The sequence below is a fragment of the Glycine max genome, chromosome 4, assembly GCF_000004515.6.
Source record: "Glycine max cultivar Williams 82 chromosome 4, Glycine_max_v4.0, whole genome shotgun sequence".
NCBI lineage: Eukaryota > Viridiplantae > Streptophyta > Magnoliopsida > Fabales > Fabaceae > Glycine > Glycine max.
The window spans coordinates 40,305,625-40,328,630 of record NC_016091.4 but is presented as its reverse complement, the minus strand read 5'-3'; the positions used below and the strand labels follow the sequence as shown (position 1 = coordinate 40,328,630).

The 23,006-nt window shown below is 34.7% G+C and overlaps 1 protein-coding gene across 2 annotated transcripts; it reads right to left on the bottom strand.

The window, feature by feature from the left end:
* Positions 1-15,470: 15,470 nt before the first annotated feature.
* On the bottom strand, positions 15,471-22,780 carry LOC100796719 (protein IMPAIRED IN BABA-INDUCED STERILITY 1). Of its 2 annotated transcripts, XR_414001.4 has the most exons (10): positions 22,247-22,774; positions 21,563-21,847; positions 20,652-20,969; positions 19,740-19,967; positions 19,245-19,339; positions 18,307-18,394; positions 17,658-18,188; positions 17,453-17,585; positions 16,974-17,210; positions 15,471-15,977 (listed from the first exon to the last, which is right to left on the bottom strand). XR_414001.4 is itself a non-coding variant. In XM_003522956.5 (9 exons), exons 1-9 carry the CDS (start codon positions 22,571-22,573, stop codon positions 17,191-17,193), a joined length of 2,025 nt encoding a protein of 674 aa, XP_003523004.1. In that variant the 5' UTR covers positions 22,574-22,780; the 3' UTR covers positions 15,471-17,190. The 2 variants fall into 2 exon arrangements, 1 of the variants encoding a protein (XP_003523004.1); XM_003522956.5 differs by having other exon boundaries at positions 15,471-17,210; positions 22,247-22,780.
* Between the last annotated feature and the right edge of the window lie 226 nt (positions 22,781-23,006).

Sequence of the window (23,006 nt, the reverse complement as noted above, 5' to 3'; positions counted from 1 at the left end):
CTTATAATCATATCTTACCAGTTTGCCAATTCCTATGGTAGTGGTCCCTCCCACACTTTCATCATCACGGTGATGCACCCCATATTAAAATCGTCATCTAGAAAGAAAACACAATCATTCACGGTTTTGCTAGTACCCAATTGTCTTTGTACTCGACATAGAAACATTCTCATCCGAACTTGTCCAAAATCAATGTCCTCTTTCATTGACTTTGCCTCGTTAACTACCCTATTTTTATTGACAATGATGAAATTGCAATCAGCTTGTACATTCAGTGATTATCTGTTTGGAGCACCAAGAGTCCAAGACAAGCTTAAAACAAAGGCATGCTGGTGTTAGGAAGAATTAAATTTTAAAACACTTGCACATGTAGCAAAGATTGTCTCAATTCCAAGAATTTGATGGAAGAGTTAGACAAGATCTCCCTTCTAAGTTCTAACAATCTCAACATCAAACCTCCACTTATTTCTTTAAGATGAAGTAAAATATTATTAATTATGTTTCCATTTATAATATTTAATTATCTAATTTATCAAGAATTAGGGTGTAGCTTTTCCTAGATTGTAGTTGTTCGTTTGTGTTTTTTGTTTTCTTTTTATTTTTGAATGATAAAAAAATATTTCTCTCTCTTCTATTAATTGTGTATTTTAATCTAAAAAAATATTAATGTAAAAAATATTATGGACCGTGTCTTATAAAAATAAATAAATTTTACTTTTAAATTTTGGTCTTATAAATAGAAATAAGGTTGTATTTTTTTTTTGTAAGTTTACAAGTATTCTCTATAAATAAAGGCTTTCTCTTCTTTGAATGGGGCACAATTCTCTTTTTAAAATTTCTATTATCAAAATAATATATATCTCTCTTACACTTCTTTCTTTAACAATAATCGGCGTATTCCTTTTTTCGGTAACAAAGGAGATAAAAGTTCGTACTCCTCTTCCTTCTTACCTTTAAAAGGAAAATGAGGAAAAATATAAAAAAAAGTTCAAATATTATTATTGAATTAATCCAAATATTCAATTATGTTCGAAGCATGTGACTAGGGTTGAATACACTTTAGATTAATCAGATAAACTCAACTTGATACAATTAAAAAAAGTTGCTTTACATCGGTTAACAGGTCATATCGAATTAAACAAAGTTAAAGTCAATCTAATTGAGCTTTAAAAAAAAAGGAAAAAAAAAACTCAATTTAATTGAGTTGCATATGAAGCTTGCATATGTTGGACTCGATCAAACATGACCCAACTCGGGGTCTGATGCTTGTTGATTACAAATAGGTAGAACTAGGGGAATTGCTAGGGGCACCCAGCAACATTGCTGGTGCACCCAGCAATTTTTGAAAAACCCCAAAATACCCCTGAACGTTTTTCTTTTATAAAAAGGCGCTTTTTATTTTTTTTCGTTACATCGTTAGTTTCTTTGTTTCTTCGTGCTTGTGTTGTGCAATATCTGGAGCTTTGAGAGAGTTTGGTGTGTGGTGAAGTTAGAGAGCTCTGCTTTGGTGTGATATTTGTCAACTAAGGTACATATTTTATAGCGTTTGTGTGTATCATTGTTTATTTTGGGTAAGTGTCTGATTTGAAGCAAATGAGGAAGTTCTTCCACGAGCATTCCATGGAAGACACTTCTTCCGCAGTTGAAATTACAACGGCGGAAGAAGTTCTTCTGCGAGCATTCCACGGAAGAACCTTCTTCCGCCGTTGCAATTTCAATTGCGGAAGAAGTGTCTTCCGTGGAATGCTCGCGGAAGAACCTTCTTTCGTACACTCTTGCGGAAGAACTTCTTCCGTGTCTTTCCACGGAAGAACCTTCTTCCGCAGTTGAAAATCAACTGCGGAAGAAGGTTCTTTCGTGGATGAATTAGTTTTATGATTTTGTTAGTTTTAAAATTATTTTGTGTTTTATTTGAGTTAATTCTATGTGTAATAAATGTGGAACATAAAATTATATTACTTGGTTGAAGTGTTGATTTATTTGCCTAGGTTGAAATATTTTTTGGTTAAATGAAGTTTGTAGGTTATAATTTTGAAATTAGGTAATTAAAAATTGAATTTGGTTGTTGTTAAATTAACACTTCATGTAGATGTAGATTAAATATTTGTGTGAGGTTGTGAGATGTTGAATTAGTTGGATATTCATAGTTTGTAAATTTTTTTGGGTTGTTTTATTGTTCAAATTATTTAGTTGAATGTTGAATTAGGTGATAGTTATAGTTTGAATTAAGATGGATGAAGATCAATGGACATATTATAGTACGATGTCCGAAGAAGTTGATATGGATTTTAAAGATGAACAAGATTGTGGTGTGAATGAAGGACATGTTGATTATTCAGACGCTTTTAATACTTCTCAGGTAATCATCTTGATCAGTTTCAGTCTTTAGGTTTAATTTATGCTTTTTGTAAAAATTAATATGTCAGGGTTCTGTCGTAGGTGTTTGCAACTCGAGAGGACGTTTTGCAGTGGGCTCGAACGGTTGCCCATGAAAACGGTTTTGTTACAGTAATTATGAGGTCTAATACATACACTGGTAGTAGAGGAAGAACTTCATTTGTGTTAATTGGGTGTGAAAGGAGCGGTAAGTACAAGTGTAGGAAGAAAGAATTTGTTAGAAGAGATACAGACACTAGGAAATGTGGTTGTCCCTTCAAGATTCGTGGGAAACCAGTGCATGGAGGTGAAGGTTGGTCGGTGAAGCTGATATGTGGGATTCACAACCACGAATTGACGAAGACCTTAGTTGGACATCCATATGCTGGGAGATTGACAAATGACGAGAAGAACATCATTGCTAATATGACGAAGTCGAATGTGAAACCAAGAAACATCCTGCTGATGTTGAAGGAGCACAACACCAACAGTTGCACCACGATCAAATAAATCTACAATGCAAGAAGTGCATATCGTTCTTCAATCAGAGGAGATGACACTGAAATGCAACACCTAATGAGGCTCCTTGAACATGATCAATACATTCATTGGCATAGATTGAAGGATGAAGATGTGGTGCGTGATTTGTTTTGGTGTCACCCATATGTAGTTAAGTTATGTAATGTGTGTCATCTTGTTTTTTTGATAGACAGTACCTACAAAACAAATAGGTACAGACTCCCATTGCTTGACTTTGTGGGGGTGACACCAACCGGGATGACTTTCTTTGCTGGGTTTGCATATCTGGAGGGTGAGCGCATGAACAATCTTGTATGGGCATTGGAACGCTTTCGAGGCCTTTTTTTAAGAAACGATCGCCTCCCTGTTGTTATTGTCACGGACAGAGACCTAGCCCTGATGGATGCTGTGAAAGTTGTGTTTCTGGAGTGTACGAATTTGTTGTGCAGGTTTCACATAGACAAGAGTGTGAAGGCAAAGTGCAAATCGCTTATTGGTCAGAAGAATGCGTGGGACTACGTAATGGATAGCTGGGGTAATCTGGTAGATTGTCCTTCGGAACAGGAGTTCCCTGAGCACCTTCAAAGGTTTCAAGTAGCGTGTTCCCCGTGGCCAATGTTCGTTGACTACGTATGCGAGACATGGATTGTCCCACACAAGGAGAAATTTATCACGGCCTGGACGAATAAGGTGATGCACCTAGGCAACACAACAACAAATAGGTATTTACATGTTTTATTATTTTTGTCAAGTTTCTTTAAATGATTGTTTTAGTATAAATGATTGTTATTAATTTGTGTTGTTTGTTGTGTGTTTTAAATGTAGGGTTGAATCTGCTCATTGGTCTCTGAAAAGGATATTACAGAATAACGTTGGAGACCTATGTAGTGTTTGAGATTCAATGAACAACATGATCACGCTGCAGCACACTGAAATTAGAGCATCATTCGAAACAAGTACGCATGTCGTTGGTCATGTTTTTAAGAAAACCTTATACAAGAGGCTTCTGGGAATGGTCTCAAGGTACGCTTTAAATTAAATTTCGATTGAGTTTGATCGCGTACGTCATTTCAGAGAGAATCTGTCTTCTTGTGGTTGTGTCTTGAGAACCACGCTAGGTCTTTCATGTGCATGCGAGCTACAAAGGTAAGATGGTGGCAGAATCCCACTTGATGCAGTCCATATGTATTGGAGGAGACTTAGTTTTTCAGACCAAGGGTTATGTGAGGCCGAAGTCAGCATCAAGGAAGAGATCGATAGAATATGTAAAAGATTCGATGAACTTGATGTTTGTGGGAAAGTTACTTTCAAGAGTAAACTCCGAGAATTCGTGTTTCTCGATGAGACCTCTATGTGTCCTCCTCCATCAAAGGTTAAGACGAAAGGTGCCTCGAAGAAAGTGTTGAAAAGAAGCGAAAGATCGACAAAGCATGATCCGTCTTATTGGGAGTATGTTGATGCTTATCATTCGGTTCAAAACAGCAACACCTCAGTCAGGCCCAGTGCATCATCTTTTGAACCACCGAAGGTAGCAAGGATGATCCCGATGTTGGATCAATTTGCGCCATTTATGCAGGGTTTCATTAAGGACGTTGTTGATGTGAAAGCGGATGGTAACTATGGATATCGACCAGTTTCCGCTTTGTTAGGTATGGGAGAAGAGTCTTGGGCCGTGATGCGTAACGAATTGATTAAAGAACTTGGCAAATGGTTGCAAGACTACATAAAGATCTTTGGTGGCACGGAGAGATTCGAATAGCTGAGGTTGTCCCTACACGTGGATGGGTTATCCAAGGTATGTGTTTTATGCTTTTTATTTATACAAATAATGTTAACATGAGTGACATGTGTATTTTTTTGGTGATTTAGGTTAGTGTGGACAAGTGGATGGATATAACGGATATGAGATATGTAATTGCGTCAAGATATAATGTAATCCTTGTATCTTTGTCACGACCACAAAGCTTCACATTTTTCCCTCTCAGAAATCGACCACCGGCCGATTCTTCTACGCACCGCATCATATGTGTCGGTCATGTGTTTGGCATTCATTTTGTTAAAGTCCATTGAACATTTGTTTACTAAAATATTTTCAATTATTGAATACATTGGTTTGTTCTTTTAACTTATTATTGTAATTTCACTTACAACAGGTTTATCTGAAAGATCGTTGTCCCTTACCGCCTATGGCATTGTTGTGGTCAAGCAATTCGTATCCGGAGGCAAAACAGTGGCCAACTCCATACATAGGTAGAATGCAGCAGTATTTAAGCCTAATGACAATTAAAACAATGCACGTAGACCTAAGCAGATTACTGGCGTGAGTCAATATTTACAATTGGATTTTTGTTTATGTAATTAATTAGTATTGAAATAGTAATGAATTGTTGCGTGAACAAATTCAGAAGTTTGTCCATTTAAAAGAAATGACGTGAAACCAGAATTACTAGTGTGAGTCGACATTGTTTCACATGACATGACAATTACTGACGTGACACGACATTGAAGGACGTGACACGACGTTGCTTTACTTGTACACTTAAAAACAGAAAATAGTCACGGGTCTGTTAAAAGTGAAGCCATGCACCTGCCTCGGCCATGTATATAAATGAGACATGGGCATGTCCATGGTACTGAAGAGCAAGTGCTATTCAAAGTCTGTGAAAAGAAATTTCGATAAACAATGGTATTCTTAGGAGAAAGTTCGTCTCAGACGATTGTCAACTCAAGGTTGACATTCATTTTTCCAAATGGAGCCGTCATTCACAACGAGTGTGGGGTTTATTTTCAAAGTTCTACTCCAGTGCCCATGCGAGAACAAAACCTGTGCGATTTTTCAACTCTTAAAAGCAGAATACACAACACCCTTCAGCTAAACAACAATCAAGTTGTGAATGAAATTCATTATCGGCGACCGCTCAAAGATACAAGTAACAACATTCACTTCCAATGTATGCAATTGAAACATGACATGGATGTGAACACCATGTTAATGTGTAATGATCAATTTTCATGTGTTGGACCGATTGAGTTGTTATGCACCGTTGGTAGAACACCGGATGCAATTTTAAACTTACTTGAACGCCCCAGCATCCCTACTCATGATGCGGTTCTGTATTACAACGGAAGGTGGAACATGCCACGCCAAAAAAACTTTGTGGGTTACACGTTCACAAGAATAAATCCCAAAAAATTTGATATTCCAAAAGGATGTACCATAGATGAACTGAAGGATTTGATCAAGCAAGTAGCACCTAAAGGGAATCCTCCTCATGGGATTCATGAATCCCAAGTTGTAATGCGTTTGTTTTATTGACAACCTGCTCATTTGGAGTATTTTGACAAAGTTTTAAAATTTGAAATTATTGAGCTGAAATCTAACGACGACGTGCTAAAAGTGTTGGTAGAGTCCAATTAATGGAAACAATTTGTGCCAATAGAAATTATGGCTCTCTTTAGTAAAGTGATTGTGGAAAATGAGGACGAGGTGGTTACGTCCTTGCATGATTGAATGCTAGTTAAATGTTGTGGTGTTTCGTGCAAATTAAATTTGTGTCCATGATGTTCAAGTCAATGTAATGTGTTAGTGTGTCAATTTGTTATGTTTGTGACCTATTTGTAATGTGTAGTATGTATGAAAAATAGATGCTTAATGTCCTTGGTTGTAATTTATTGTTTTTTCTAACTTTGATGAGTAAATTTTTATAATTACTTTACTATTTTTTTAAAAATTAACTGATAATTTTATTTGACGTTGAAATGTTTTGGAATTATATTCCGAATATAAATAAATGTAAATAGTTTCATAAATAAATATTCTACCTTATAAAAAAAGCCCGAACATGGATACTTAGCCATGTTTGTTAGTGGCGCAGATTTATACGGATTGACAAAGAGAAAAAAGGTTTTTCATTAGTTACAAAATGCTGAACTCAATTCTATTTGATACAACTTATTATATATTTATAAATTTTGAGTCTCTTTTATATTTTTTTCTAATTAGAAAGGAACAATTATAAATTAAAGAATTGCTGTTTAAATTATATAATAATTATAGTATAAATAAAAATTTCAAACTTATTTTTTACCATCAATTTACGTTTAATTTTAATATATACAATAAGTTCTTTTCATTTTCTTTACTGTAAGTATATATATTTTTTAACCATTTATTTAAATTACAAAGCGGGAAAAAATCTCCTTCTTAAATTATTTTATGTTCTTTATTTTATATATTCAAATACCATTATAAAAGTGACTCATGTGTGTGTTTTATATTTAAATTTGAAAGAATATATTTATCACATACATAAACAAATACTAAAATTAACAATTTAAGTAAAAAGATAATTTAAATACATAAACAAATAGATACATGATGTAAGTCAATGTGTTTTATCACATACATAAAGAAATACTAAAATTTAAATACATAAACAAATACAATAAAAAGATAAATCCTAATTTATGCGGTGTCTCTATCGCGGCCTAAGACTCTTATCTGCGGCATCACCTCTAGCTATCCTCAGACAACGAGCCATGATATCATATAAGTCAGTGCCTTCAGTGACCATCTTGAGGTTGATGACCCGCTCCAATTCCTCAGCAATCGCTGCACATCCTTGGCAGTCAACCTGTCTCAGTGAAAATAACAAACTCAGTATCAAATTTAAAAAAAATTTCAATTATCAAAACTACACAAGTTATGCTTACCACTGAATGCGTAGGGAGATCAGACGCGACTGAAACCTCAGGGATAGGTGGCTTGACGAACTCCTCAACATGAGGGAGAGGATGATGTCTCGGCTCAGCAGTCTCTTCGGTAGGCGTCACAAACGGGTGGGATATCCGAAAGAACCAGTCCATGTAGTCTGGCGCCACCTGCCCAAGAACTACACAGATCTCCCCCGCACCTACCAAATGGTCTGAAAAATGGAGCCACTGGTCGTCTATGTCATCATCCGTCAAAGAATCACTAACCGACGGCGGAGGGACGGTCGGAATGTAGCCAAATTGTCGAATAACCCGCTCAGGTCGAACGTACACGACAATCTGACCCCATCTTGTCTTTTCCAATTTTTCTAGATGGTCTTTAAGTTGGAGTTATTTTAATTCATATTTGAAATTTGCATATCAAGTGAGAAGTTCTTCCATAATCTCAGCTTTCCTCTTTCATGATGTAGAGTTTGACTCAAGGCATTAAATCCAATGATCTATTGAAACAGGTTCTAGGCAACTCACCATCTTTGATGAGGTAGAGTTTGACTCGAGGCACTAATGAGGTTGCGTACTTGTAGGGTTTCTCCAGTGAATCTAACAATGTAATTATTTAATGGATCATTAGGTTTTTTTCTAATCATCACAATACTCACATCTAATGAGATATGACTTGCTTGTAGAAAAAAAAAACGGTTCATCAATTTTCACTTCAAGTTTGTCTACCTATCGATGGACCCTAGTGAAAATGATTAAAACTCTCTCAAGGTTTTCTTTTTGATAGTTAGTAGGAAAGCATTACATATACAGGACACATATGCACCATTGTACAGGAGCATGGACTCAAATGTTAGGAGTTAAAAATGGTCCCTAATGTCATCAAATTTGTTCATACCTTGAAGCAATTCCAAGTTCTGCAGAACCAAAAACATCATAAGGAATCTCAATATGAATGGTGTTGGGCTGGGAGTTAATTTACATGGTAGTATTATTCTCAACAAGAAGGATAGTTGACCGATGACTTAAAAGTCTTGATAATACAATTGACATAGGCATGCACAATTCTTATTGTCATATTCACTTATTACGCTTCTTATAGCTAACTAGATTATTTGGTATTGGATCTTAATGAGCTTGTCTTGCTTTTAAACAAGTTTAACCAATTGAACCTTCTCAAAGATGCGACCATCAAGTTGATTATAATTAGTTACAAAGTCTTCATGAAAGGAAGGTAATGTGTTTTAATTTTTTTAATCTCCTATATTGATTAGGAGAAGTGTCATTGTCCTTGACCTAAAAAGACTCATTTCTTTTAATATCCTCCATATTTGAAAGAGGTGTGTATAGTGGAATGTGGTCTATGGGTGGTGAAGAATATGTTTGACTAAGATCAATAAACAACCAAAACAACATGTGTTCTTCATTAATAAAAAATTTGCCTTATACAATATCTACATCTAATTCACAACTTAGCTTTTTTTCTTAACCCTCTTATTCATCACGGGAAAACAATCCTAACTAATCCACATAATTTATGCAAATCCACTAAATTTATGCAGTGTATAAAGTCATTTAATCATCCTACTCAAATCACACCAAATTGCAATTCAATTCAGACATACAAATGCATATATAAATCACACCAAATATAATTTCAATTTACATATAAATGCAATTTTTAATAGCAACTAAATAACACAAACTAAATAATAATATGAAAAAAATCATGGTTCAGGGATAACTTTTTTAAAAAAATTGCAAAATTCAATAAAACAGGTACTCGCGGAAGAAGGTTCTTCCGCAGGAAAGAAATCCTTATCGCAGAAGAACCTTCTTCCGCAGAAACAGGCGGAAGAACCTTCATCCGAGCACTCCCATGGAAGAAGCTTCTTCCGCGGATGGCAGCGGAAGAACCATCTTCCGCGAGAAGGAAATGTAACGTCCTAGACACCCGCGGAAGAAGCTTCTTCCGTGGGTTCCCACAGAAGAACCTTCTTCCGCGTGTGTCAAAGATGTTCCATTTCCTTCTCGTAGAAGATGGTTCTTCCTCGGAATCACGCGGAAGAACCTTCTTCCGCTGCCATCCGCGGAAGAACCATCTTCCGCCAGACCTCCCACAACACATTCACACACGCGGAAGAAGCGAACCTTCCATGGAAGAAGGTTCGTCTTCTACCTCGCACAACCAAGCCCAGCGCAGACCAAACATGTCTTCTACCCTATGGCCATCATAAGCGATTAAAGGAGAAAAAATGAGGTTAGAACACTAACCTATAGGGCTGAACGCGACTAGAACGCAGGTTCAAAGCTTCAATCGGCCGACAATGGACGACGCGCGCGCAGAGAAGAAGAAGAATTGGAAGCTGGAAGCGGGGAGAGGAAGAAGCTTTTGGTCGTGGAAGAAGATTTTGAACGTTAGGGGGAAAATTCTTTTTATTAAAAAAATTTAATTTTTTAATTTTTTATTAATTTTATTATAAGGGGCAATTATGTAAGTTAACATAATTGCTGGGTGCACCTAGCAACACCCTAGAACTAGTGAACTACAAAAGTCTCCATTCATGGGCTCAATTCTTGCACAGAAAATAAGAGTAGTAAAAAGAACAAAAAATCATAGTTTAATAGTGTAAAGGGGATTTCTTTTCTCCCTGCCAATATGCTTTTAATTGTAACTTTCAATCTCAAGTTCCAAATGAATTCCACAACACTGTTCATCTCATTGATCTTTTATTATAATGCACCTCAGGTATTTATTTGTCTAATTGTTCCTGGGTCCAGGACTAGCTTATCGTGAAGGATTGGCGATGGATCGAAGATCTAAGTCCAATTACAGCACGACAAATGGGCATTATCAACCCAATAGTTTCTAACTTTTCTCCTTGGATTGAGAATGCCTTTCGGACACAATCACATTATGTTTTTCTATCAGTGTGTTTGAACGAGAAATTTTAAATTCTAAGAATTTTAAATATTTCAATTGAAATTCTTTTATATTTTAAAATTTTGTGTTTGGATAAAAAAGTTAAAATTGTGAGGGTGAAAGAAAATAAATGTAAAGAGAAGAGAAGATATGGTTGGTGTGCTTCCAAAGAGAAGAATATTGATACGGTATGGGGAGTCGGAGAGGAACCGGGGCACAACGGCGTACACCACCACACCCGACCACAACATTCAGTCAACGACGCAAGGCATGGCCAGACCCTCCGTGCCGGTGAGCACCTTTGCCATGTGATGGGCAACGACGAATGCTCCCCTGACTGACAGGTGCAGTTCTATGTGTCTCCCTACGCCCGCACCCGATCGATGCTCCGCGAGCTCAGACAATATTTCTTGAGGAAAAAGATTGTCGATGTGAGGAAAGAGTCACGAGTTTGAGAACGAGATTTCGGGAACTTTCAGGTGAAAGAAATGATGAAGGTTATAAAGAAAATACGCAAACGTTTTGAAAGGTTTTTCAATCAAGAAGAGAATTTCAATTTCTCACCTTTTAAAAGAAAATTAAAATTCCAGATTTTTAGTCGTTTGAAATTTTGTTCTAAAATATCAAAAATTTAAATTCTTCATAAAAAAAATCCAAACAATGAATTTTAGATTAAAGAAATTTAAATTATTTGATAAATTACTTTCCTTAGTTAAAATTCTCCATCCAAACGTACTCTTAGTAACTTTGGATCCCTGTATTATTAATTTCCTTGATAAATCCTATTTGATACTGATAGAGTTATGTGACATGTAATGTAAGTGAAATCAAACATCCACTCCAACGGAGTTCCACATCTTTTCCTTTTGGCTTGATTTAATTATGCTTTTGGTGCTTAGAGTTTAATTTATATGTAATTTAAGATTTTTGAGTTTTTTAAGCTAATTATTTTTTTATTTTCAAATTAAATAAATTTAGTCTATTCATTAATTTGATTTTATTTAAAACACTCAAAATCTCATTTTCTATCTATATTTTCTAAGGTTTACAATGAATTTGAACCATGAAATAGTTTTAAAGATTTAGAAGTTAGAGATTTAGTGAAATTGTGAATGTTTTAGAAAGATTTTCTAATATGAGATTAGGTTTTAAAAAGAGAACAATTAGATAGTTTTTTTTAGATGAATTTGATGTTTTTCTTGGTGAGTTTTGAGTAGGAAAGAAGTTTAAAATAATTTTTTATATCTAGTTTAAAATAATTTAGTTGACTCAGTTTATGAAAAATTTGGAGAAAAGTATGATAGCTTGAAATTTTAGATAGAAGAAATTGAAAAAAAGGATCAAGTTTAATTAATTTTAAAATTAGAAAAACTTAATCAACTAAAAAGATTAACAACCAGAATTATATATAGACCAAATTAGTTGGGCTGTACGCGATCTTCCCTCAGACGTATCTTTCCATATTTTTTCTTAAAAAGAACTTGTATTGCATCTTGCATTGCCAACTTAAAAACAAAAGGAAAAAAAAAAAAACTAATTGTATTGTTTTCACATCAATATATTTCTTCTTTTTTTTAATTATTACCTTGTGTTTGGATCAGGAATTTCAAAATTTTAAGGAATTTAAAATAACTAGAATTTGAATTGTTTTGATTTTAATTTTTTTCATTTTTTAAATACTTTGTTTGGATAAATCAATTTAAATTTCTTCCATTTTAAATTCTTTGTTTGGATAGGGTAATTCAATTTCCTTCATATGCAAAATTTTAATTTTATATTTTAAATAGAAGAAATTTTAATATTAAATTTTATAGAAAATAAACACAATCTAATTTTGAAATATTAATTAAAAAATATTTTCAATTTTTAATAATTTATAAATAAAAAATATTGATAATTTTAACTAGGGTTGTTTTGTCTGACCACAATCAGTGATGTTTTTAAACCGACATCAACCAAGGCTATTTTTCTGGTCGACATCAAATAAGGTTTTTTTTTTGTCAAAGTATGCTGAAAATATTTGTTAGCCGACGTCAGTCGAGGCTATTTTTTGACTAATGTTGGTTGAGTCTATTTTTCAGTCGATGTTGGCTAGATTTTTTTATCAACGTCGGCTAGGGTTTGTTTGGCTGACACCGACTAGGGTCTTTTTAAAAGACATTGACCAAGACTATTTTTAGCCAACATCGGACTAAAAAATCCTAGCAGGCATTGACAAAAAAATCTCCCAATATCGGCTAAAAAATAGCTTGGTCGATCCCGACCAATAGACCTTACTCGATGTCGGCTGAAAAATATCATTGGTCAACGTTGGCCAAAAAATCCCTAGTCGAAGTTGGCTAAAAAATAGCCCTGACCAATGTCGAACAAAAAATATTACCCAACATCGGCTATAAAATAGCCTTAGCCGATGTTGGCTAAAAAATAACTTTGACTGATGTCGACCGCAAAAACTCTAATGGATGTCGACTGCAAGAACTTAGTCGATGTCGACTAAAAATAATCATGCCCAATGTCGATCAAAAATACTTAGCTGGTGTTAGCAAAAAAAAACCCTAGCCAACATCAACAAAAAAACCTAGCTAATGTGGTTAAGAAATAACTCTGGCTGATGTTAGCTAGAAAACCCTAGTTGATGTCAGCAAAAAAATCCTAACCGACGTCGGCTAAGAAAATCTAGTTGACATCAGCCAAAACACCCTAGCTAACATCGGCTAAAAAATAACCCTAGCTGATATTAGCTAAAAAATAACTTTGGCTGATGTTGGCTGAAAAAACCTAGTTGAGGTTGGCTGAAAAACCCTAACAGGTGTCTACTAAAAAGTTAGTCATGATCGATGTCAGTAGAAAAAATCTAGCCAATGTCAACCAAAAAAATCATTGGTCAACATCAACTGAAAAAACCTGGATGACAACGACAAAAAAATCCTTGGTCGACGTTAGCAAATATTTCCATGACTAACGTCAGTGAGAAAATAACCATAACTAACATCATCTAAAAAAAAATCTTAGCCAATATCGGCAAAAAATAGCTTTGGTTGACATCATACAAAAAAATTATGACCGAAAAAACCTCGGCCAACGTCAGTGAAAAACAACTTATGTCGATATCGGTCGTAAAAACTTTGGTCACTGTAGTTGTGAGTGTTAAGCGAAAAAGAGTCGCGAGTAAGAATGTGAATTAGAATGAGCATTTCCGAAAAAAGAATTTCAAATTCTATATTTTTTGAGAGAATTTGAAATCTTATTGTTTTAGTCAATCAAAATGATTCATAAAAATATCAAAAATTAAATCTTCTTTCAAATACTTAATCCAAACAAGCTATTTTATCATGAATCATTTTAAATTCCTTAAAAAAATGAATTCCCTGTTAAATTGCTCCATCTAAACACACTATTATTGTTGTGTTTCTTTTCCAATGACCCGCAAATACATAAATTTTGAGAATAACTAGTTTATCGACTGTGTAAAGAGTTTTTATATTATTTTCTAATTACAAACCATTTCTTTTTTACAAGTCAATTAAAAAATGTCTATAAGTTTATTGACTTTTACATTAATCATCTTTAAAGTTATACATAAAATTATCTTTGATTGGTTGATAATGTAAAATCTTTTATATTCACAATGCATAAATATTAAACTCAAATTTTAATGTTGTATGCGTTTTAATTTTTTTTCTACAGTCTTATTCTATTTATTTTTAAATGATAATCTTGTTTTTCTTTTTGAGACATAATTATTGTAATGCATATTTTTAAAATTGTTTTTATTAACCAAGTACGCATTTTACAAAATAAATTTCATACATTGCATAAGAAATTGTTTCAAAATCAAAATTAGGTTGATATTGTCATTTGACTCGTTGTATCTCACTTTGAATCTTCCTATCTCATGTTGCATCACGTATTGTCATAATATATGCTATTGTTTCAAATATTTGCAAGTTGTAATTTAAGAGATTGGCATAATAGCTCATTAGGTAAAACTCTTGAATTTAGCTAATGCTAAAGATAATTAATTGGTTCTTTCATTATTTCCTTTAATAATATTTTTGGCTCATCAAAGGAATATGCAATCTTAAAATCATTCGAAAGAAAATATAATTTCAATTAACCTAGAAGTTGAGTTGAAAATAAATTTATCCTTATCAGGATAAAAGACTGAGGGTGAAAGGGAAAAAAAAAAACTGAAAAGGGGAGTCCGTACTGCACAGAAAACTGACACGCGGAGGTTAGACAATTTTTATTTTTTTTATTATCCCTGAGAATCAATGATAGGGTAAGGAAGTTTACAACAATATACTTGCCAGATAACTTTTATATTACTATTGATTAATTAATAATTAAAATTTATAATTTATAATTTATCATACATATGTATGCATTTTATCACTATTTTAATCATCAATGAGATAGAAATAGAACAGGTCAACAGTATGATGAGGATATAACACGAGACAATAAATATATCTATATCATAATATGAAACTCAATATTACCAAAAAAAAATATTCAAATATCTTTGAAATATTACTTTCTTTTGGTCGAGCAAATAATTACTTCCAAAATATTACTTTATAATTGTCTAAATATTTCTTAAGAGGATGGCCCAATATGTAGGTGCGTGAAATATTTTGATGCTTTGGAGTATTTCTCTAACAATTTGATCACTCTTATTGCCATTAAGCCACTATTTAGTTTTAACATAATATAACAAGTTTTATAATTATTTAATTATTAACTTTTACATTAAAGGGTTTGATTATGATCAAGCTTATTAAATTCATAGAGGTCTCATAAACTCGACTCGTAGAATCGACTCATAAATTCGTAAGAATTTATTAAATATAAAAAATATATTAACATTCCTATATATAAAATCATAACTAAATATTTCAACTCTAAAATAAATCAAAATAACAAACTTTAACAAGAATTCAATAAACTAACATAGTTCACACCCAATCAAATATAAATTCATACAATACAAAACATATAAGTTCTTAAAATAAAAACATTTAAAAAACATAGAAATAGTTCATGTGTCCATCAATCCTCTAATTAAATCATCTCCAATATCACCATCACTGCCATCATCTTCAAGTTATTCTTCAGTTGAGAAGTGATCGTCAACATTGTCATTCAAAACTAAACTGTCAATATCAAATGTATCCAAAGTTGGATCAGTTAAACTTCCTTTAACCAAGTCAATATTGTTTCAACTACCTCTTTCACCAAGAGGTTGCTTAACTTGGACATTGTCTTCATAAAAAATATCATCTTCCTCTTCTGTTATCCACACAGCATCAGATTCCATATCTTCAAATGAAAGATCGAGCAACAATTTTTCTAATTTGTCTATTTTTCAGTTTCAAGTTGTACATCACATAAACTAAGTCATTTATCTTCTTTTGATGCAAGCGTTTCTCCTCTTTGTATGAACCTATAAATAACAAAAAACTGAAGTTCATAGCTTAACTCCGAGTTTGGTCAAATTCTACCCCGATTCTATCGAGTTTACTATCAATTCTACTCGATTTGCGATTCTACTCACGATTTAACTCGTGGAGATGCTGTGGGATCATAAAATCGTATGATTTTTCGAGTTAAATCACGATTTTGATAACCATGATTATGATTAGTACATATATGATCGACCTCTAAATATATATACAAGTCATGAGTAGGTTATCGATAAAATTTGATCTTGATTCCCTATCAATATACCACTTATTTATGATATATCCAATTATATACATCTAAACCATTACCAGAGTTTGAATATCATATCTACCGAAAAAACCATAGTTTTCGTGATGCGAAAATACATAATGCATAATAGTGTAAAAAATCTCACTCTGGTAGTATATCAAATTTGAACTCATTAAGAAAATCCAAGGATGGATGTATAAAATTTTGGTGTACCTCAAATATTTGTACTTATTGCATAAAGCTAAAGCAGAAAAAAGTAGCTCAGCAATCAGAATATTTTTGTTCAACAACTTGCATACACGAGTGCAATGACATTTTATAGGAAGTTATCGTTGAACTTTTTACAACGAATATGCATGAAGCAGTAGAAATTCTAACAAGGATGAAAAGTAAGAATTTAGAAATGTGGATCCACAAATGAAGCAGTAGAAGTAGTAGGGAGAATAAAGTATGATGCATAAACAGGCTCCTTGCTCCCTAGATAAATTGCCTGTTAGATATATAAATTGCTATATCTGGTTCATTAAAAGCCTAAAAAAGGATTGAATAATGGTGACTAGAGTAACTATATTTCTCAAGTCAGCCACGACAGATGAAATATATACAATTGCCTGACGAAACTTGCATGTAGATAGCAATTCAATTAGCAAAGACAGGAAGAGGGAGGAGTTTAGATAATACAGAAACGAATTTTTATCTATAATTGACCGAAAAAGGGAACTCAAACCTTTATTCTTTTCTCTGCATTGGTCATCAAATTTCTGTAAATTGAAAGCTGGAAGTGGTGTTCTCCTCAAATCGTTGAGTTTCCTAGCTTCTATATGACAGATCATGCTGCTAGACAGTGTGTCATTGTATAAGTCTGATGTTCATTCTCTGCTTGTAGCGATGTGCTTGGGGAAAGAAGATGGCCTTCCCAGAAGGACTTCTAGTATCATTTTGATTTACTTCCCTAGCTTCTTACCTGCAATCGAGAGCTCACATTTTAACAAGAAATGCCTTGCTAACATTCTTCTTGAAAGAAAGGGGGGAGGAGGAGGGGGTCATTAATGGTGCGTCCAATGATTAGCTTTGGAATAGTGCAGTTTAATTTTCATCGGTTATTTTCAAGTATAAGCACAAAAGTGAGGGAGAAAAGAGAGAACAGAAATGTGCAACCAAGTGCTTCTTTTCAAAGGTAACCATGAGCTTGGTATGCCTTTATACCTCTCTGAAACCATGATCTCCGGACAGTTCGCCGGATGTGGCGCTCGTGCCTTTCCAAGAGCTCATCAACTGTGTGCATTTGAGATAGTAGGGGTCCAGAAAATTCAACCTTTTCTCCTTGATCTTGAAAAGTCTGAGAAATAGTAATGATAAGAATTATTATGTCAATGGAAGGACACAGATTATTTCCATCTTACAAACTTACCAGGTTACTTCTCTTGGATACTGAATCTTCTCTGTGATAAAGGGCCGTAGACAATTCTTGTGAGTGGTACTCATCTGAAGCATCAAATGAGTCTGGGCGATCAAACTTACTCCACTGGTTCTGCATTGAAAGCTTAGAAATTTCAAGTAGGTCATGGCCCCTAGAATTGGGGTATCTCCCACAAAACTCCTTATTTTCCTGGTTTGTGGTGTCCAAATTATTTCTTGTATTTAATGTAGAAGGTTCTAATGCATTGAAAATATGTCCTCTTGAAATAGTTCGACAATGGGATCGAAATGAAGTGTCATCTTTACGGCTTTTTGCCCATGCAAAGCCACTTGATGTTGAAACTTGTAATGGTCCAGAAAGGGGAATATCTCCTTGCGATGCATTCTTCATATGGAAAGCATCTTCAGGTTTACCACTGGATGACTTTTGTGCTTTGTCACCTATTTTAATCTTCTCTTCTTCAAGGATGTGGAAAGATCTACCATTGACCTTCTGGGAAGTCTGAGTTTGACTTGCCAAACCCTGTAAGAGCGAGCAATCTTAAGTGAGAATTGGTTTAAGGTAATTGGACCATTCCTGTAAATGAGTGTAGACGCACATAAGAAATGCAAAAGATGCAAGGATAGAAAGTAAGATAGACCTCTGCTGGGGCTAGTTTATTGAATCCCAGAGGCTTTCTTGACGGTTTTCTTGTTGCAGTTCCTCGAACTCGTCCACTAATCTTTTTCCTGAAAATCCATCACAATATGGTTTCATTAAAAAAACTCGAACAATATGCAAGAACTGCTTATGAAAATGGAATTTGCTAAGAATAGGTTTTGTTCGTTTTATGTTGTCAAAGACTGTTGAAGTATGTTGCTTTACCTTGTCGGTTCACTGCATTTTTTCAATTTCAAATCCTTTATAGATATATAAAAAGGCAACCTAGTGCACGAGGCTTTCAACCTAGTGGAGTCTAGGGAGGGTAGAAGTATGTTGCTTTACCCCCTCCAAGCAGACAGACTGCCAATTATTTGAACCTATGACCTCTAAGTCAAAAAGAAGTAATCTTACCATTGTTCCAACCAAGGGCAGAGCTATATTATGACATTTCTTAAAACATTTGAGGCTAGTTAAGATAAACATAGTTGGCTACCTACAAGAAAATTTATTGGCTACTTCAAATTTTGTTGACTTGTTATCTTTTATTGTGAATGCTAAATATTGACAGATTAGGACTTTTCTATAACATGCTTATGTGTTCATTCTTTTGGATTTCCATAGACCATATTGTTTGGCTATCCCAATAACTATTTTTTAGCTCCACTTCTGGTGCCAAGGTTTGCCTTAAAAGATATATCTCAATATAATAACCCATAGAAAATATTTCAAACAAAAACAAATGTTCATTAATGGATTGGCTTATGAAATCCAAGTACGGCACTAGACTCAACCAGGTGAAATGCACATGCAGACATTCTCTTATTTTGACCATACCAGATAAGAGGTAATCCAGAGATCATCAGTTGAATATGTGACAACCTAAAGCTTTATTTTCCAACAGCTATGCATAAAATTAGCAGTGAATATCGGTCTCACCTTGATTCATCCCTGTGTTTTGCATCGATTTCCTTGCTAGGTGGGTATACTGGCAAGCTTGATGGGTCACATGCATAAGGTTTTGTTTTGAAATACTGAAAATGTTAAGGACGATACATCAAAGGACTAGAAAGAGTCCAAAAAAATGGGCAAGAGAAATCAATAGACATTATTTTCACAGCAATTAGGGTCTGTTTGGTTTAAAAAACATTTTCTACTTTCATTTTCTGTTTGCACAAATACTTAAAAAAAGTCACCTTATTTTCACTATGTTTTCTGGTTTCAAAGATTTGTCCAAGAAACAATGTAAACAACAAAATCCTTGTTTTTATGGTTTCCTATACAAATCTTTGAAAATGAGAAATAAAATGAAAACACATTTTTGTAATTATCTACAAAATTAGGAAACATCTTGTTAAACCAAGTAGGCCGAGTATTTCATATTAACCACAGAAGGTATTTCAGGAGTTTCCAACAAATACAAAATTAAACTACCTCTGATGATAGAGCAGATGTTGCAGTTCCACGTTTGTATGGTTCAACAGAAAGAAGAGTTTGTAGCAGATGTACACTGGTCGTTGGCAAATCTTTAAAGGACTGTCGAAGGCAACTATCATATGGTTGCTCTGGCTTAAATAAAGTTGCATGAGGAAGTTTAGACTTTTTCCAGTATTCGTCAGGTGGGGAGCCACAGAGCTTGAAAATTTTGTGCAGTTGTTCAACCTGCATACGTAACAAATATGAATTTAGAAGAGTATCGAATCAAACATAGTGCTAACATGGCCAGCCTAGAATCTGACCTAATTCCTGGGGTTCAGTTTGAAAGCTGCACATTACTTACATTAGATCAGATCCAACTCTTTAATTGCCATGGACCATAAGAATTGACCAATGATGTGCACATTAATCTATGAAAACCTTTCTAATAGAATTGAAATACCAAAAGCTTGTATATAAAAGGGAAATAAAGCACCTGTATTCTGAAAAAGGAAATGGAATCTTTACCCTAGGAAGAAAGAGAGGATATCAAAAGTTATTGAACTGAAATCTTAGTGCACCTTGCTGCCAATATTTCTTTGAGTTGATACTATTTTAAATAGTTTGCAAATTGGATATAAGCTTAACATAGAAACTCAAATATCCATCCCATGGCAAGCATTTTCATATCAGTTGCTTCCTTGAGGGTTGAGGCATGGCAAGCATTTTCATATCAGTTGCTTCCTTGAGGGTTGAGGCATTGTCATATTTCTTCATTCTTATACATTATCAAAGTTATTTTAAACTTACCATATAGAGCTCATTCTTATAGGTTTGCCATTAATTTTTTCTAATAAAAATGTAATCAACTTCACTACACTAACATGCACCATGAGAGGAAAAATCCAAACATTTTGGAAAGTCTAATACCTCTGTTCTCCCCTGAAGTATAGGCTTCCCAACAAGCAGCTCCGCAAACACACAGCCAACACTCCAAAGATCCACAGACGGATCATAATCTGTCGAACCGAGCAAAAGCTCTGGCGGCCGGTACCACAAGGTGACAACACGACTCGTCAGAGGTTGCCTGTGCCCAGAATTGACATAATTTGCCAACCCAAAATCTGCCACCTTCAAAACCCCTTCATTATTCACCAAAAGATTCGACCCCTTAATGTCCCTATGCATCACTCCTCGCAAGTGACAGTGCTCAAGACCAGCCAACAACTGTTTCATGTAGCACTTAATCTGCGCACACAGAAAAACCATCTTATCCATTCAACCAAAAACAACAACAATACTACACCACAGAAAATCACAACAATTCATTGATTATTATTATTAAAAAACATAGATACAGTATCTTAGTTGCTTTTGGTACTCATATCATAACTAGAGTTTCATCTCTGTTATCCTGAAGTTGCTTGAATTTGAGCCTAATCCAATTTCAAAAACAAGCTTGTGGGATCATGATATCTCCTACTAATACACACTATTTTGACTTCTTCCCTGGTCAATGTGAAATCTCCAACAAAGTCCCCTCATGTCCAAGATTAGATGACGGCCTGATAGGTCCAACAACAACCATGAGATAAACTCTTATATCATATTAGAATTTGAATTTTTGAATCTAACTTAAGTTCAAAAACTACCCGATGACAATTATCTCACTTATATACTTTATTTTATTCATATTACTAATCCAACAAGCATATAATACTAACCTTCATCACCCAAACTAGCCAAGTAAAAACTCTAAATAAAGATCAGAAAACGACACTAAAAACACATTAAAGAAAACCTACACCTCTATTTCATTCAAATTATTAGTAGTTTATTACCTGCGGTTCAGTGAACTTGATATCAGGTGAAGACAAGAGCCCTGTAATGTCATGCTCCATGTACTCAAACACGAGGTATATGCTACACGACAACCTCGAAGTAATCAAACCCTCAAGCTTTATGATATTGGGGTGATCAAGCCGTCGCAGGATCAGTATCTCACGCGCCATGAACCGCACACTCTCCGGTTCGAAATTGTCGAACCGCACCTTCTTCAATGCCACTATCTTCCTCGTCTCAAGCTCCCTCGCCCTAAACACACTACTGTACGTCCCCTGCCCTATCTGTCAACATCAACCACCACCACCACTCAATCACTTAATCATCATCATCACCATCAAATCGTAATCATTATCAATTATCATAATCAAAATAATTATTATAAGAATAATAATGTTAATTTATTTATTTTTTAGAATAAAATATGTTTTTAATATTGGTGGTTAAAATTAGTATTAGTTTCCGTACTTCAACTATCATTCCTGAACTCCCAAAAAACAGTGATTTCCGTCCCTTGTTACAGACTCTTTCACTGTAAGGAAGGATGAAAATCATTATTTTTTTTTCAAGTAGAGTTCGAGACCAAATTGATTGAAAGTTTATGTTCGGAGGACTAAAATTAAGTTTTGCCGAAAGTACAGAGACTGAGAACATATTTGGTGACCCTTCTTCTTCTTCCTCACCTTCTCGAGTTTTTCGAAGGCGTCGGCGCGGAGGGGGACCCAGCCTTGAATGGCTTCGCCGGCGACGGCGCTGAGCCAGGCGGGCCAGCCGGCTGCAACGTGTTCGCCCTGCACGTACTTCTGGAGGTTCCCCAGCCTGAAGCTCAGCGACTCGCAATTCGAACTCGTTCTGCCAGACTCACCTACCTCGCTCTGACTCGGTCCTCCTCCAGACTCGGTCCTCTTCTTCTCCGGCTCGCACGGACCACCCGCATTGCTCCGGAAGGCGCCGTAGTGGTCAATCGCCGGCGTCACTGACACCGCTTGCTTCGAGCTCACGCACCCCATGGATCCGGGTCGGGTCCTCGGCAACCCGATTCAAAGAACGATGCTATTAGTCTGCGCTCTGCGTTTTTTTTAATACTAGTGCGAAGAAAGAAAGGAAGAAAGTGAAGCGAAGGAATTCAATTAGTGGAACGCAGAAAGAGAACGTCGCTTTGTGTTTCTTCTCTGCTGCTGTTTCTGCGCCAATTTCGGGAGACTGGAGGAAAAGAGATTTAATGAGGTAGGACGATTAATTATTAATAATAAAATAAAAAATACAAGATCATTACATTTTTTTTTCGGCATTGATTAACTTAAAAGTAGAAATATTAATAAAAATGTTTTTAGTGGGAGGTCAAAAATTACATTACTCATAATTTTTATTTCATGTTTTCTTCTGATTTACATAAAAAATATTTTTGTGTTTTAGTTTCTTAATCCCAATATTTTAAGGACA

Bases quoted from the DNA above. Each gene is read 5' to 3' on its own strand.
- LOC100796719 (XM_003522956.5), bottom strand. From the start codon at position 22,573: ATGGGGTGCGTGAGCTCGAAGCAAGCGGTGTCAGTGACGCCGGCGATT. The intron at 19,968-20,651 runs GTATTAGACTTT...TTACGTATGCAG, and splicing joins TACTTCAGGGGAGAACAGAG to GTTGAACAACTGCACAAAAT. The intron at 18,395-19,244 runs GTGAGACCGATA...ATGGATTTTCAG, and splicing joins AAACACAGGGATGAATCAAG to GAAAAAGATTAGTGGACGAG.